This window comes from Carcharodon carcharias, chromosome 23 (genome assembly GCF_017639515.1).
Source record: "Carcharodon carcharias isolate sCarCar2 chromosome 23, sCarCar2.pri, whole genome shotgun sequence".
Lineage (NCBI taxonomy): Eukaryota > Metazoa > Chordata > Chondrichthyes > Lamniformes > Lamnidae > Carcharodon > Carcharodon carcharias.
Window position 1 is genome coordinate 39,371,306 of NC_054489.1, and position 18,075 is coordinate 39,389,380.

The 18,075-nt window shown below is 41.9% G+C and overlaps 1 protein-coding gene across 2 annotated transcripts in view; it reads right to left on the reverse strand.

Moving 5' to 3' along the window:
* Nucleotides 1–1,730: 1,730 nt before the first annotated feature.
* The window catches only part of LOC121269124 (myosin light chain kinase, smooth muscle-like), an 82,511-nt gene continuing 66,166 nt past the window's right edge, over nucleotides 1,731–18,075 (reverse strand). Inside the window, exons 12-17 of one of the 2 annotated variants that reach the window (XM_041173597.1) lie at nucleotides 17,698–17,821; nucleotides 15,243–15,395; nucleotides 12,005–12,125; nucleotides 7,887–7,983; nucleotides 6,187–6,324; nucleotides 1,731–4,963 (exon numbers count right to left, since the gene is read on the reverse strand). In XM_041173597.1, coding sequence (XP_041029531.1) covers nucleotides 4,737–4,963; nucleotides 6,187–6,324; nucleotides 7,887–7,983; nucleotides 12,005–12,125; nucleotides 15,243–15,395; nucleotides 17,698–17,821 — 860 coding nt within the window. In that variant the 3' untranslated portion in view covers nucleotides 1,731–4,736. Of the gene's footprint in view, nucleotides 4,964–6,186; nucleotides 6,325–7,886; nucleotides 7,984–12,004; nucleotides 12,126–15,242; nucleotides 15,396–17,697; nucleotides 17,822–18,075 lie in introns of those variants that run through there. The other variant, XM_041173598.1, reaches the window with a different exon arrangement.

The window sequence follows — 18,075 nt, forward strand, 5'->3', positions numbered from 1 at the left end:
CTTTTCCCACCTATTTCCATTATTTTTAAATGTGCTTCCATCCATTGTTTTATCTTTGCCTTTTAGCCTATTTCAATCCCTTCCCCCCACCCCACCCCCACTAGGGCTATCTGTATGTTGCTTGTCCTGCTTTCTACCCTTAATGTCACCTATTAGCACATTCCTTAGATAATATCACCAACTTCAGCACCTCTTTGTCTTTTTGTCTATGACATCTTTTGGCCATCTCCACCTATCACTGGCCCTCTATCCAGCTCTACCTGTCCCACCCCCCCTTAAACCAGCTTATATTTCAACTCTTTTCTATTTTTCCTTAGTTCTGTTGAAGAGTCATATGGACTCGAAATGTTAACTGTATTCCTCTCCGCAGATGCTGTCAGACCTGCTGAGTGTTTCCAGGTATTTTTGTTTTTGTTCTGATAATCCTTAACTCCACTTTCCTGCCTTTTTCCCACAACCCTTGATTTCCTTACTGATTAAAAAAATCTGTCTATCTCAGCCTTGAATATTCTTAACAACCCAGCTTCTACAGTTCTCTGTGGTAAAGAATTCCACAGATTAACTACTCTTTGAGAAGAAATTCCTCCTCATATCTGTTTTAAATGGGCACCCCCTTACTGAGATTATGCCCTCTGGTCTGACTCTCTCGCACAAGGGGAAACAACCTCTCAGCATCTACTCTGTTAAACCCCCTAAGAGTCTTGTATGTTTCAATAAGGTCTCCTTTTATTCTACTAAACTCCAATGAGTACAGGCCCAACCTACTCCACCTCACATCATAAGAAATCCCTCCATACCCGGAATCAACCAGTGAACCTTCTCTGGACTGCCTCCAATGCCTTTCCTTAGGTAAGGGGACCAAACTGTTCACAGTATTTTAGGTGTGGTCTAACTAGTGCCTTGTATAGTTTTAGCAAGACTTCCCTATTGTTATACTCCATTTCCTTTGAAATAAAGGCCAACATTCCATTTGCCTTCCCTATTACCTGTTGAACTTGTATGTTAGATTTTTGGGATTCATGCACAAGGACTCTCAAATCTCTTTGTGCTGCAGCTTTCTACAGTCTTTCTCCATTTAAATAATATTCAGCTCCTCTATTCTTCCTGCCAAAGTGTATAACCTCACATTTTCCCACATTAGATTCCATCTGTCACTTTTTTGCCCACTCATTTAACTTGTCTATATCCCTCTGTAGACTCTGTCATCTTCACCACTTGCCTTCTCACCTAGTTTTGAATCATCCGTAAATTTGGCGATAGTATATTTACTTCCCTCATCTAAGTCATTAAAATATATTGTAAATAATTGAAGCCCCAGCACTGATCCCTGTGGCACTCCACTAGTTACAGGCTGCCATACTGAAAGTGCCCCCTTATCCCAACTCTCTCTTCTATGAGTTAGTCAATTCTCTATCCATGCTAAAATACTACCCTCAACACCATGGGCTCTTATCTTAAGTAGCTTTACGTGTGGCACCTTATTGAATGCCTTTCGGAAATCCAAATATATTACATCTACGGGTTCCCCTTTATCAAAAGAATTCTAATAAATTTGTCAGGCAAGATTTCCCCTTCATGAAGCCATGTTGACTCTGCTGGATTAGATTATGTAATTCTAAATGCTCTATTACATCCTTTGTAATAGACTCCAACATTTTCCCAATGACAGATGTTAAGCAAACTGGCCTATAGATGAGTGATTCTTATTCCAACCAAGAATTACACATACCTTTTTAAAAATGTAATGTTTAATTGGGAAATAGGATTAAAATTCACATATGTAATACACAGAACTGAATGATCAGATATCACAATCTACCAGATAAAAACATAGATTGGACATCTTCTATATAAAACTACTATACATCACAGGATTCATGTCCAAACCATGTATTCAGCCAAATCATCCATTATCTTTTCAGATTCCTTGAATGGTGAGACTAATCCTTGGCTCTTATGATGCTTCCCAGATTTAAACAGGAAATGGATGGTTTTAATCAGAAGGAATTTGTGATGTCTACCTGAGCACGCTCAAGAAGATAGAGAAGCTCAATCATATACGATGTGAGGTTTAACCAAGGGTTTACAGATAGCTTGCAACCTATTTGGATTCCTTCCTTCTAGCCTCTCCCAGAGTAAAATGATCACATTGCAGCGTTACCCTGCACCTCAAAACCTAATGTGATTCGATTATTACATCAAGTGTATCAATGTTCTTTATCAGAACTAGACCTAGATTGTGACTATCACTTAGTACGACCTAATGCATGTACAGGTGAAGAAAGTCAATTAAATCTCTTGAATTCCCTTATTCCAAAGAGCCATCATTGCAATGAATACTGAATAAAAACAAAACACACAAGTTGATTGTAATGTTGGCCACAGTTACTTGTTTTATCATACATATACATTTTATATATATATACTATGTATATTATATATATATAACATTCTTTATATGTTGCTCTACCGAGTCACCTTGTGCCTAGGCCCTACAATTACACTGTGACAGTTGACGTAATAGAAGCAGATAGGAAATGCTCACATAGCATTTTCGAATGTCAATACAAAATTATAAACAAAAGTGCAAAGCAACCAAGCAAAGCACGTGGGTAAAAAAGTGTGTACTCTACAGAAGATTTTCAACAATATATAGATCTGTTAAAATTTGATATTCCAACATTCCAATACTCCGGTACTTTCATATGATGAGGGTGTATATTGGATTATTAATAAGCAGGTTGCCTATATCCCAGAGACCACCAAAAGCAGAGTCGCCGGTCTCTATTAGTCGGGCACAGTAAGTTTTAACAATCACATTATAAGGCTTAACACAGCTTTCACGCTAAGTCTAAAGGGTACATTATACAAAATCCATTTTATAATGCTCAGATGTTAATAAGGGAACCAGCCATACAATGTTGATTATACCAAAAATCCAGGACCTTAGTGCCCAAGAGGTGCTGTCATACTTACATTTTCTGAAAAAGTCTATAATAATAAGGTTGTTACAAGTTTTTACATGTTGAAAACATGATTTCTTAATTAACATGTGGGAAACTCTTCATTGTGATATACTACTTAAACTCAATTTAACATTTACAAGATTAAAGTAAGGATTGAAGTTCACAATTTTAGTCAATTCAGTATTAATAAGTGATTTAGTTAAATTAAAAAGCACGGCTTTTATTACCAGAAATGTGTCACACTTCAATAAGCATAATTACAGAAGTAATGCAAATTTTTTTTGCGGGGGGTGGTGGCGGTTAGGGAGGGGAGAAGGACATGAACAGGCTTACACAAACAGTGATCCAATGCAAGAGAACTGGATTTAAATAATGAAAGAGTGAAACTGGGTGGTTGCATTGTACAGGTGGCACCAAGATTCAGAGACAGGATAGAGTCCCAACAATTATACATGTTCTCTAATTTAACAAGGTTGTTTAAAGTGAGGGATAAAGAAAGGGTAATTGTCTTACTTCAGTTTTGAAGTGTTACCTGTTGCTGATCTTTGCCCTGAAGTATGCTCTAGTGTATTGTACTTACAAAGTCTCCAGTTTTTTTAAATGTTGCTGGTTTCGATGATGGAAGATTTAGGGCTAAAATTCTAATTGTTCAGAAACGGATTGGTTGCTCACCATCTATGTTTGTGCCGGTGCAGAAAGTGACAGAGAGCCCAGCCAGGCCACAAGATTTACCACTATACATGGTTGAGGTGGTGGTGATAATATCACTGTGGACTGAAAGTTCCAGCACTTTTTTTCACAGTTCTTGGGTGACATTTCATTGGAATATTATCTCCTTTTCTTCATATAGCTGAAATGTACTCTAGAGTCTGTAGCCTAGAGAGTGGGAGCTCAGAATATCTGCTAAAGGCAAACACCAACAAGGGACCATCAGGCAATACTCCCTCTTGGTGGGTCTTGGCTCAGTATCTGAACATTGCCTCTCAGCTCACTTTGGCCAAGAACAGGAACAATGTTCATCGGAACTCACGCCTCGTTTAATCCACTCGATAAAATTACATCAAATTTATAAAGAAAACAATAAAATTTCCAATTGTAAATGACTAATCCTATTCTTAAGACATTTTCAGAAAGAGATTCCTGCCCTCCGTGATATTCAGCTACAAATTGGATCACAGAAACATTTGTCCTCAGTTATGCTATCTCACTCAACGTTAGTTTTCACATTTTGGGGCTTAACGGCTGGGAGTGTGACTCCAAACGTTTAATCAAACTGCTTTTTCCTGCAAATCAAATCTGATATAACAACTGCAATTGGTCAATTACCCCCAAGAAACAAGGCAACAGAAATGGTTCATTGTCTCTAAAATAACAGAACTCTTTGTTCACTGTAAACGGGCTGTGTTCGAGATGACAGAATCCTTTATAGTCAGCCTTCATTACAGTGACTGTGAATTCAGAAAGGATTAAGAACTCAAAACCCGGAGGGGGGGGCAACCTTCAATACTCTGAAAATCTTCTTCATGGTACGTTCTACTCTACAGTGTGTGTGTGCAGAACAACCAGCATTGATCAGTCTTCCCAGTGACTTTCAGGGGGTCTCTCTTCCAACAGCAATACCAATCAATTGAATTTGGCTGCTTTTCTCCGTCATCTGTAGATCAAAGTTCCTCAATGAATTTGCTTGATGTCTCTATTGCCATTGAGGACTGAGGGCCGGGTTCCAGGTAGTAAACATACAGATCACCTGTTAGCTTGAGTGCCATGTTTCTAACTGCGTTGGATCAAATCCAGTGGGTAAACAATCAGTGTGGCCGAACAAGTCTGCTCTCCCAATGCATTCACCGCCTTACACGTATAATGCCCAGAGTCCTCTTGAGTGAGATTAGTAATAATTAGCGAGCAGCTCCCATCCTCTTGATAGTTGATTTGGAAGTGTGAAGACTCAGTGAGTGGATCCTCATTTTTATACCAAATCACTTCAGGGTCAGGGTAACCTGAGTCAGGATAGAAAAAGGCAAAGAATGATGAGAACCTTCAAGGGAACCCTTTATGTCCTGGGAAAAGTACAAGGTGAGGCTTTAGTTTCAATCAGGGATCATGGAAATACAAATTGCTTTAGGACTCCCTGTAGAAACATTGCTACTCCCCTACACCCAGCAAGTGTAAAACTAGACCAAACTGATTCAGTGCTGAGAGTGTTGAACAGGATGATATGTTATGTACCCAAAGAGAAAAGATATAAGTATCTGCATTTACATAATACCTTATGTCTTACAGAAGAATTACAAAGTGGTCCCCAGCAACTAATTCCTCTTGAAGTGAGGTGACTAATGCAGGTAAATGGGGCAACCATTTTCCACACAGGAAGACTCCACAAACAACAATTGGATTTTTCAGTCATATTGTTTGGTGTTGGAGTGGGGGAGGGGGGTGGTGGTGGGGCTGCAGGTGGTGGTATGAGGTGGAATGAAGTTGATAATTTAGGAGAATTGCCTGTTGTTCCCAGTCTATTACAAAAAAAAAGTAGATCGAGCGGCAACAGGGCAACTTCACTACAGGTGTACTTCCTCCTTAAATCATCAAAATACCTATTCTCCACCTGGATCACTGAAATCTCATTGACTCTGAGGCAGTTTGACACCTTAGAAAATATAAATTCAATAATTGATTAAAAGAAATGAAATCATTGGATTTAGAGAGAGGTGATAGTGGCCACTTCTGCTGTACTGTGAGGGGTGGGGGGGGGGGAAAGGTCAGGACACTGGGAAACACAAGGAGCAGCCCATCCAGAAATACAGTCCAGTATCCACAGTGCTAAAAAATAGACAGTTTGTGCATGAACTGGCTGTCTTATTTCCTACCTTATAATAGTGATCACTTTTCAAAAATGCCCATGGCTACTCATGGCTATGAAGTGCTTTGGGACTGTAGTAATTATGGTTTTATTTAGTGTGTAATGTTCCTTTAAGAATAATGCTAGTTAGGAAAGACCCTTCTTTATATGCAAAGTGTGGCAATCATCCTTAATTCTTCAAACTGATTGAAGAATTTTGAAAAAAGGTGTTTGAAGTCTAACCCTGCTGAGAAAGATACAGCTTTTGCTGGCAGTGTCCATACAAAACACGGAAATGGTGTTTGCGCTCCTCCCCAACAAACAAAGCACTGTGAAGGATTTAATCCCAAATTAAGATTGACTAACATTTCCAATGGTGCTCACCTTCAATGTGACACTGAAGACACGAGGCACTGCCTTCCACTTCTTCCAAGTCCTCCAAAGCTTGGCTGAAAAATGGCTTCCTCTGAATTTGCTCATCCAGGGAAGAGAGCACTTGCTGTTGCTCGGTTGAACTCAGGGCTGGGAAAGAATGAGAAAGTAGAACATGACAGGTAACATCCACCATGCAGCCACAGCCAAGAACTACTATGCACACCTGCCTGCAGTGGATTGAGGAAGATGGGTGCAACACCTTTCATGTCACAACTCCCATGGCTGTCACTTATCGTCACAGAAAACAAGTTCCAACTCAGTCTTTTCCCTGGTGAGCGATCAGCAGCAGGAACCCTGGCCAATTGTCCACTTCCAATCCCATGGGCATGATGGTCAAATTGTGGTTCCCTAAAGGCTTAAATCAACCAACATTGCACAGAGTAGGAATCAATAACTCACGTATGCTTCAGTTGCCCAGCTGAGTTGTTGGCATGAATTGTCCTATTCTGATTGTCATCGCCAGTGGGGAGAGATGGTAGCACAGTGGTAATGTCACTGGACTCATAGTGCAAGGACCCAAGCTAATGCTCTGGGGTCATGGGTTCAAGACCCACTATGGCAGCTGGTGGAATTTATATTCAGTTAGTAAAATTTGGAATTGAAATCTAGTCTCAGTAATGACAACTATGAAACTATCATTGATTGTTATAAAAACCTAGCTGGTTCACTAATGTTCTTTAGAGATAGAAATCTGCCATCCTTACCCAGTCTGACCCACATGCAATTCCAGATCCACAGCAATGTGGTTGACTTTTAACTGCCCTCTGAAATGGCCTAGTAAGCCATTTAGTTCAAGGGCAATTAGGGATGGGCAACAAATGCTGATCTTGCCGGAGATGCCCACATCCCATCAAAGAATATTTTTAAAAATCTAGGGGAAAGACATTAGAAACAAGGAAAATAGCTGAAGAGAAAACAAGGTAGATATTAGGTAACATCAAAATTATAGATTGTAAAAGGAAGAGTGAGGCACAGGATCGTTAAAATATCATGAGCCTTTGGCTCTTTGACTGCTGGAAAACCCAGCTTGCAAGTTAACAACAATAGGGCTTCCATTCACCACTAGAGAAAAACAGGAAAAAAACAGACAGAACAGGAATAGTTGTGATTGGAAACTGTACCAAAAGAAAAATAGGACAGAGCTAGTCTTACCAGAAAACTGTATAACAAGCAGAATGAGCATCGACATTGGGAGGGGAGGGAACGAGAAACAATCGAGCATCGCTTTGGTAGAAACCACTGACCCACCCACCCCTCTCCCAATTATAATGGTCTGAACAATCCATGCTTGGAACCTTATTTTCAGCTATGAGTACTCCAGAGAAAGTTACTAAACACTATTTGGTTGCTGAATAATAATCTTAGTACTGGCTTCTATGGATATTGTCTCCCCTCAAGGTTATAGCCAGTATTAGGGTTATTTCCCAAAATATAGGGAAAAATTATAACAATTCTACAGTAGTGAAGACTGGGAAGGATAGGAATGCCATCTTTCATCATTTATCCTGAATAATCAGATATCGGTGTCCTTTTATTGTGAAGAAATTTATTTCACAGAGTGTCCCTGGGGAATCAAATGTTTCATGACAAGTGGCATTTGAGTTAGACTATCATTCAAAGGAACTCTGGTACATATTCAAATGCCTTACCATTTTTATCCTGAGACGTGGGTGCAGATTCTACATTGTCCTGTTTGTTTAATGGCAACGCTAGTCTCTTGAGAGCAAGAAGTGCCTTCCCTGCTTTCTAAAATGAAAAAAAGGTAGAAACACCCATTTAAAACTTCTTCAAAATAAATTATCAATCACCACAGGAGGGCAGATATGACTGACTCAAAATAAAATAAAAATCAGGGAATCACACAGCACAAGAAGAGGCCATTTGGCCCATCATGCTTCTGCAGGCTCTCTGAAAGAGTAATCAATTACTTTCACTCCCCCGCTCTTTCTTCTAGCCCTCCAATTTTTTTCCTTTTTAAATACATATTCAATTCTTGTTGAAATTTACTATTGAATCTACTTCCACTGTCCTTTCTGCAGGTCATTCCAGAGCTTAACAACTCTGAGGAATAATAAAGATTCTCATCTCCTGCTCTTGCTCGTTGCCAGGTATCTTAAATCTGTGTCCTTTGGTTATCGACTGTCCTGCTTGTGGAAAAAATTTCTCCCTGTATAGTCCATCAAAACCCAACATAATTTGGAATACCTTGACTCAATTAAAATTATACAGCATATAATATTGGATAATCCTTCAGTCAAAGTATATAATGAATTAAAAAAGGCTCTTCAGATAGAAACCAAGAAACTTAATTGCAGGTTTCTTCTGACTCCATCTACACACCATATCGCTCAATTCCTTCTTACTGCAGAAATACAGGCCCTGGATTTGGCTGGCCCAATCTCTTGCCGTAACATGTGTAGAACCCCCAAGAAAAACAGGCCATTCACATCTTTTACTTGGGTTCCACCATTATCTTGACATGGCAATGGCAAAATGGTGCAGGTAATTACCAATAAAATTCAGGCCAATATCTTTTAATTGCCCCTTGATCCCTATTATGCTTCTAAATCAATGTCCTTTTCTAGTAACCTATTCCAAAAAGCCTTTATGCTTTAGCCGAATAAGATCTCTTCAACTTGCTTCCATGCTTCTGGCTTTCTCATCTGAGTCCTTTTTTTAACCCTTCACCACCGTTTACAATTTGCCGTCATCAGTTTAATTACAACTTAAATTAGACTTGGCCTAAATAGCCAAGTGGTTATGGTACTGGGCTTGTAACCCCAAGATCAAGAGTTCAAATCTCACAATGGCAAACTATGAAACAATGTAACTTCATCTGAATAGGAACAGATGGAAACGTGTTTGTACTCGAAAGAGTTACAACTTAAATTAGGTCCCATCAAAATCTTTTTTGCAAAGAAAATAAGTCTTTGCTCCTAAACCTTTCCTCATAATGTAAATTCCTGATTTCCAGAAAAGTTTCCTGTATTGCTCTGACTACATTACTATTTACCATTTCATTTCAGTAACTCCTCATTTTAAGTTGCCCACTTTAAGCTGTTTCGCTTTAAAGTTGTTTTGTTTTAGGCCCATTTTCCCTGATTTAAGTCATGGGGCTGAACTTTTGCGTCATCGGGGAGGTTGTGCAGGGGCAGGTGGGAGTGAGCGCAAACCCGATCGGTGTCCCCAATCTGGTGCTTGCCACCATTTTGTGTGGTCGGGCTAATTAAGGCCCGCCCAGCATGACGCACACCCGGAATTGCTGTGCGCTCCCTGTGTCTGTGTGTGTGTGTGTTGGGGGGGGGGGGGGGGGGCGGGGTGCTATTCCTGAGTTGGGGCCTGCGATTTTTCACATGCGCGCGTGCGAAAAAAAGAGTGCAGAAATCTCCCTGTGGCACAGAGGTGCCTCAGGGAAATTAGTTTAAGTTCTGGAATATTTATTAAAGGTGAAAAAAATTTTAGGGACAGGTCCCCTCATGTGAAACTGTCACATGAGCTGGGACATGTCCATTAATTTTTTCAAAATTTTTTATTTAAATAATAAACCCTTCATGAAACCTCAACCTGCCTGTGGATGAGGTTTCATGAAAAATGCGAAGGCCGCCTGGGCTCTTCGCCTGCCCCCCGGTGACCTTAAGGTTAGACGGGCAGCATTCTTAACAACTTCAATTACTTTGTTGATGGTCTTAATAGGCATTTGACAGTTCGGCAGGTGCAATGGTGTTGGGATGTCCGCCCGGCGTCACCACGCATCATTTTACGCGTCGGCGAGCAGGCCCCGTCCTCTCTCGCCAACGGGAAAATTCTTCCCAGATTTCTGCTTCAGACTCCTTTTGCGTCATTGCTGTGCATTTTCATTGTGCGCACAATGGGTATGTGACACTGCCGCCCACTGTCATCACGCAGCATGCATCAGCTCCCTTCCTGTAACGCCAGGTCCTGAGACCTGATCAGTGCCATTGTTAAGGAGGATGTTCATACTGTATTTGAGGCAACATTGAATTTTTAACAAAAAAAAAACAAAGTTGCTTTTTCCCCCCAAGCAAAAAGTTGGATTTAAATTTTGGAGTTTCAAGAGCACCTGCTGTGGGTGAGACTTTTAAATTACTTTTAAACGTGAGCCAAAAATGCCCAGTAGGTGTTGGTAGTGCACCTGCTGTTACAAAGGCAACAAGAACAGACATCAGCTCTCAGTGAAATTGGATGTTTTCAAATATCTTGAGTCTGGTGAGTGTTATCGAAGTTGAATCTATACAGGATGTTATATCTGGTGATTTATTTTATTTTGCAGTTATTTCAGCTAGGAATGGACAGTGCTGCACAGGTATGGTCCAGTATTCCAACTTGTACAATGTATTATTCAGGGTGAGAAACGTCCGAGGGAACCCAACTCTAGCTTTAATATCGATTCCTCGGGGAAGGCCATGATTCACATAAAGTCGCGATTTCCAGAAACGCAGTCACCACTTAACATGAGGACTTATTGTACAGAAACCGGCCATTTGACACAACTGCTCCATGGTGGTGCTTACATTCATAACCAGCCTCCTCCTGGCTTATCTCATATCAACACATCAAAAGGGATTCCTTTTTCTCCTTTATCTGCTCTTCCCTTAAATTAATCTGTGCTATTTGCCTCAAATACTTAATGTGGTAACAAGTTCCACATGCCCACCATTCTCTGGGTACAGAGGCTCTTTCTGAACTCCTCATTATTTATTAGTGACTATCGTAGACTCCACTTTTGGGCAATTCTACAAGTGGAAACATTGGGCAAGATTTTAACTCGCTCAAAACTGACAACTACATAGAGTTAACATCAGACCTGTGTGTGCTCTGTCAAACCCCTTCATAATTTTGAAGACCTTAATCAGATCACCTCTCAGTCTTCTTTCTAGAGAAAGAAGCCCCAGGGTGTTCAGTTTTACCTGATAGCGCTGTGGATCTAGACACATCCTTGTCTAGAATCATTTTTCTTTGTGATTCATGTAAAAAAAATTCAGTAAAAATGTAAAAGTAACTGAGGTAATTAATTCAGTAAAAATGTAAAATTACCTCATGACTGAGGTAATTAATTTAATATTTAAGATGAACTGGACCTAATATCAGTTCAAGAAACAACCAGCTGAATAGCATGGCATAATTAATAGAAAGCACAATGTACCACCAGTTATCGAACCATCACTGGAAAACTCTACCCAGCACCTTTCCCCATCCCATCCCCGCCCCGCCTCCTCCTCAGCCTTCCCTCAGGCCAAAGCAATTATCAGAAGGGCTGCTCTCTCCAACCCTCAAACAAGGTCACTTTATTTTTTATTCACTAGTCGCTGGCTAGGCAAGCATTCAGTCAGAGGGTATTGAAGAGTTACATCCTTACCAGACCAGGTAAGGACAGCAGATTTCCTTCCCTAAAGGACATTAATGAGCCAGGTGGGTTTTTTACAACAAAAAACAATGGTTTCATGATCATCATTAGAATTTTAATTCCAGGTTTTTATTGAACTCAAACTCCACCATCTGCCGTGATGGGATTTGAACCCAGGTTCCCAGAACATTACCCTGGGTCTCTGGATTACTAGTCTAGTGACAATACCACTACACCATTGCCTCCCCACAAGAGAGGTACATGAGATACAAAAAAAGGGTCTTCTTCTCCGACCTCCCCACAGGGCACGGAGTGCCAAATTATTTGGAGGCCCATCATACTGTCAATAAGTAGAAGAGAAGCAGTCATTAATTTATTATAATTGGCTGGTGAGATTCTTACCCTCCATTTCTGCTTGGCGAGAAAACGTTTCATTCTCTCCTTTGACAGCATCTTGGCACCTCCCTTGTCTGTGCTCTGTAGCCATGGATGTTTGAGGCAGTCCACACAGGTTAATCGTTTCCTAAATGCAGGATAAAGCACATAAAGGTACACACATGTCTTTCACCATAACTGGTGGGGTAGTGCATGGCCTTTGGCTATTTACAATCTGAATTAACGAATCAGATGATGGGCCCGAGTGCAAGTACCCAGGTTTGCTGACTGTACAAAATGAGGGCGGGGGAGGGTGGTATCTTAAAGGAGGAAAATGAAGTAGAGAGTTGAAGAGGTTTAGGAAGGGAATTCCAGAGCTTGGGACCTAGGCAACTGAAAGCAAGACTACCAATAGTGCAAAGATTAAAACTGGGCTGCTCATGTGGCTAGAAATACAGGAGTGCAGGTATCTCAGAGGGTTGTGGGGCTGAAGAGATTACAGAGATACAGAGGGGTGGGGCCATGGAGGGATTTGGAAATCAGGAGAAATATTTTAATATCGAGGCGCTGCTTAGTCAGGAGCCAATGTAGGTCAGGGAGCACAGGGGTGATAGGCAAATGGGACTTGTTGAGAGCTTGGGTACAAGTAGCAGAGTTTTGGATGATGTCAGGTTTATGGAGAGTAGAACATGTGAGGCCAGCCAGGGTGCATTTGAATGGTCAAGCCTAGAAGTAACGAAGGTATGAAGAGAGTTCAGCAGTAGATGAGTTGAGATGGAGGTAGATTTGGATGAGGTTGGGGAAGTGGAAATAGTGATGGCAGGGATGTGTGCTTGGAAGCTTTTCTCAGAATCAAATATGACACCAAGGGTGCAGTTTGGTACAGCCTCAGACAGTTGGCAGGGAGAGGGATGGAGTCAATGATTAGGAAGTGAAGCTTGTGGGAGGGACCAAGACAATGGCTTTGGTCTTCTCAATACGCATTTGGAAGAAATTCTTGTTCATCCATCACCTGAACATCAGATAAGAAGTCTGATCATGTAAAGACAGTGAAGGGGTCAAGAGAGGTGGTGGGGAGTTTGAGCTGGGTGCCATCATCTATAGTCAGCATGTAGATGAGAAAGAGGAGTGGGCCAAGGTAGATCCTCGAGGGACATCAGAGGTAACTGTGGGAATGGGAAGGGAAGTCATTGAAGGGGATTCTCTGGATATGATTAGATAGATAAGAATGACCAGGTAAGTGCAGTCCAGTCAGGTGGAAATGATGGACCGGTGTTGGAGGAGGATGGTGTGGTCAACAGTGCCAAAGGCTGCAGACAGGATAAGGAGGTTGAAGAGGTAAAGTATAATTTTGTTACAGTCACAAAGGATGTCATTTATGACATTGATGAAAGATGTTTCAGTACTATGGCAGGAAAGGAAACCTGATTGGAGAGGTTCAAAAACATGGAGTTCTAGGAAAGCAAGTAGTAGTGTGCTAGTCTTTATTACAAAGGGGTGAGAGTATAACAATGAAGAAGTCTCACTGCAGCTGTATAGGATCTTTTTGTGAGACCACACCTAAAGTACTTGGCAGAGTTTTGGTCTCTTTACCAAAGGAAGGCTTTCCTTGCCTTAGAGAAAGTTTAACAAAGAAAGATTCTTTGGACTGATTTCAGTCATGAGGGGATCATTCCATCAGGAGAGATTGAGTAGACTAGGCCCACATTCCCTTGTGTTGAGAAGGATGAGAAATTACCTCATTAAAACATAAAATTCTTAAGGGGTTTGACAGGGTAGATGCTGGGAGAATGTTTCCCTTGGCTGGAGAGTTCAGAACTGGGATCACAGCCTCAGAATAAGGAAGTGATCATTTTGGACCGAAATGAGGAGAAGGTTCTTCACTTAAGGGTTGTGAATTTTTGAATTTTCTGCCAGAGACAGATGGGGATGCTCAGCCGATGAGTTGCAGGAATAGCCGATGCACTGCAGGAATTCACCAAGGCTCTTTCGACAGTACCTTCCAAACCCATAACCAATACCATTTAGAAGGACAAGGGCAGCAGATAGATGGGAACACCACCACCTGTAAGTTCCCCTTCAAGTCACTCACCATCCTGACTTGTAAATTTATCACCATTCCTTCAGTGTCGCTTAGGGAACTCCCTCCCTAACAGCACTGTGAGCATACCTACACCACATGGACTGCAGCGGTTCAAGAAGGCAGCTCACCACCACCTTCTCAAGGGCAATTAGGGGTGGGCAATAAATGCTGGCTCAGCCAGTGAAGCCCTTATCCCATGAATGAATAAAAAAACAAGTTTATTCAAGACAGAGGTCACTGATTATTGGATTCTAATGGAATCAAGGGATATAGGGTTATTGCATGAAAGTGGAGTTATAATAAAAGATCATCCATGAACTAATGAAATGGCAGAACCCACTTCTTATGCTCTTAAATTGCACATTTACCAAATAATCTACAAACAGCAGTAGGAGCTCAGAGCCAATCTGTAATAGTGCCAAAAACTTGCACACATGATCTGAAACATATTTGTTTATTTGAATCATGTTGATAAAGTGTTCCTGCTTCTGTGCTATGAACATAATCCTGATCTTTAAGTAGCTAATTTGATTAGGACTATGATGATAGAACCAGAATACTTTAGGATGCCCAAAATGAGCTTAGAGACCCTCTTCGCCCTATAGTGTGGTGAATCAAAGTCAGAACCAGTCTGGGCAGATCCATTTTTACTCTCCCTTCCCTGAACAGGAGACAGAAGTAGCCCAACTAGATCCTTACTAGAAATTATACTGGATTTCTACCATGCTTTCCAAAATTAAAATGCATTCATGGATTAAGATTGTTTGAAGGAAGGAGATTTTTATTATTCATTCATGGGATGTGGGCGTCGCTGGCTGGGGCAGCATTTATTGCCCAGCCCTAATTGCTCTTGTTCAGAGGGGATTTTTAGGAGTCACATGTAGGCCAGATTTCCTTCTCTAAAGGGGCATTAGTGAACCAGATGAGGTTTTACGACAATTGACAATGATTTCATGGTCATCATTAGACTTTTAATTCCAGATATTCGTTGAATTCAAATTCCACCATCTGCCCATGGTGGGATTCCAACCTGGGTCCCCAGAGCATTACTCTGGGTCTCTGGAATACTAGTCCAGTGACAATACCACTACGCCACCACCATATACAAGTGACTACCATTCCCTTGTAATAAGATACAATAAGTTGAAAACTGTTGTGGCCCAGGTTAAAAGGTTTCTTTACCTCATGTCCTTGAGTAACAAACAGCTGATGAAATGTTTTGCGTTTTCAGAGATCTCGGCAAATGCCTCCTCGTCAAACTCCCAAGAAACAGCGGTGACATTAGCCAGGGTCTCAGTGTCACTATCCCCTTGGAATGGAGACAATCCACTCAGCCTGCAATGGAACAGGGTTTAGATTTAAAGTTAGGACATCTCAAAGCACAAATACTTCACTGGATTCAAAGTGGTGTACTGTTACAATGTAGGAAGCAGCACTGACCAGAAACAACTGGGGCAGCCATATAAATACTGTGGCTACAAGAGCAGGTCAGAAGTTGGGAATTCTGTGGTGAGTAACTCACCTCTTGACTCCCCAATACCTTTCCTGACGCAAGTTAGAGTGTGATGAAACACTCTTCACTTACCTGGATAGAGTGCAGCTCAAACAACACTCACAAAGCTCAGCACCATCCAGCGCAAAGTAGCCACCAACACACAATGGCTGCAGTGTGTACCATCAACAAGACGCACTGCAGCAACTCACCAAGGCTTTTTCAACAGACCCTCCCAAATTCAAGACCTTCATCGCCTTTTCCAGCTGTTTTCCACAAGGACAGCAGACACATGGGAACACCACCACCTCTTCTGGGTTCAAATCCCACTCCTGGACTTAAACAGAAAAAAACCCAAGGCTGACACTCCAGTACAATACTAAGGAAGTGCTGCAGCGTCAGAGATGTGGTCTTTTGGATGAGAGACCAAAGCCCCAACTGTTGGTAGACATAAAAGATCATATAGAACTATTTCAAAGAAGGGCAGAGGGAGTCATCTTCGGTGCCCCAGCCAATATTGCTCTCCCAATCAACATCACAAGAGCTGATTATCTGAGTTTTGGATGATGTCAGGTTTATGGGGGGTAGAACATGGGAGGCAAGCCAGGAGTGCATTTGAATGGTCAAGCCTGGAAGTAACGATGGCATGAAAGAGAGTTCAGCAGTAGATGAGTTGAGATACAGCTAGGTTTGGATGATATTGGGGAATGGAAATAGTGATGGCAGGGATGTGTGCTTGGAAGCTTTGCTCAGAATCAAATCACCTTTGATTGTCACTCCACTCCTTTTATACTAGATCTTGGTCTGGAGCCACACTTTTCACCTGCACTTCCAACCTGGGTCCTGTGAGAAACGTGCAGCGTATCTGTTCCTAGATTCCCTTCAGTGCAGCTCAGGATCGTCGAGGAAAGGAGGCCACACCCCCTTTTTATGGCACTAGCTACCAGTAAGTTCAAAGGTCCCAGCCGCTCTGACGGGTGAGAAGGTGAATGTGGAAGGTAAGTGAGTGTGGAAGGTAAGTGAGTGTGGAAGGTAAGTGAGTGTGGAAGGTAAGTGAGGGGTTAGGGTGAACGTTTGGGTAGTCGCAGGGCAGTTGGTGGGGGGGAGGAGGGGTGGTCTAGTGATTGGGGCGGGTGTGGTAGTTGGGTGGTCGGGGGAGGGGGGCAATGGCATGTTGGGTCGCTCAGTAGCATATAGTTACCCAGAAGTTAGAAGTGGTTTTAATCCTTCTAACTTTTCCTGGGCAAGTATTCTGCTAAGAGAGAATTGGAACCATCCGAAGTCTCCAATTTAAAAATCGGAGATTCGGAGGGTTCCAGGTCCACGTGAAGTTGAAACTTTCCGGACAATTCCTGTGCAGTCCTTACCTGGGATTTACAGGATTTAGGGGGTGTGTCCCCAGCACATCTTCTGGGGTACCTCTGGGGTCTGACTCCCCGTAGAATGGAGAATCTGGGCCAGTGTGTTTTACTTTGCTTGCAGTGATGCTGGTGGAGGGATAAATACGAACCATGAAAAATTCCCCTGCTCTTTTTTGACGCATGGGATTTTGCACATCCACGTAAGATCGCAGACACTGTTGAGTTGCAACATCTCATCTGAAGGACAAGAACTCTGACAGTGCAGCACTCCCCTCAGTACCTGCATTGGGGTGTCGGCTGTGCTCAATTGTCTCGAGTGGGACTTGTCTCGGAATCAGAAGTTGGAGAGCTACCCACTGTGCCACTGCGGACATCTGGGCAGATGGAAAGCAATGGCTCCACCAATACCTCAGCAACTAAGTACTGCAGCTCCAAACTCAAAAGAGGTCCCATCTCACCCGTGTACCACATTAATGTTGACACTGAGGGCCTGATTTTAACTCATTCAAAACCCATTCGTTTACAGAGTTTAAATCGAGTATCTGATCTCAGAAGCTGTTTCAACCCCAGCACCAACATTCCTCATCATAAGGATTAAACATTCAAATAATATTTAAAAGTGCAGCAGAAAAGATTGAAGCCTCGAGAAGAGAAGAAAGAGAAAGGCAGAAAATGGACAAAAATTTAGGAAACCAAAACTGCAATGGAGCTGACAACGAACAGAAAGCGACGTTGCTTTGAAAATGGATTTAATGTTCATCCTACTGAGGCTGTATTTACTCACAGGATATAACAGATAACTGCAATGCTCCAAGTATCTGTGGTGAACCCTATTGGGTCATAATTGATAACTTCCGGGGCAACAAACTCTGGTGTTCCAAACATGACTTTCAATGATCCATTACAGTCTGTAAAGAGAGAGACAGTGTGAGTGTGAGTGCGAGGAAAGGCAATGCTAGAGAAGCGAGCAGTACTGTACAACACCAGCATGTGGCGCCCCTGCACAATCTGAGCCTCTGTTAGACACTGAGTAGGAAGTGGAGTGAGCTGAGTGCAGCACAGCTGGTTAACAGAATAAGTATGAATTAAAGCTAAAGAGCTAAATTTTCTTCTGATTGTATCAACATAATCCGGAGCAGAATCAGCTGAATTAGTGCAAAAG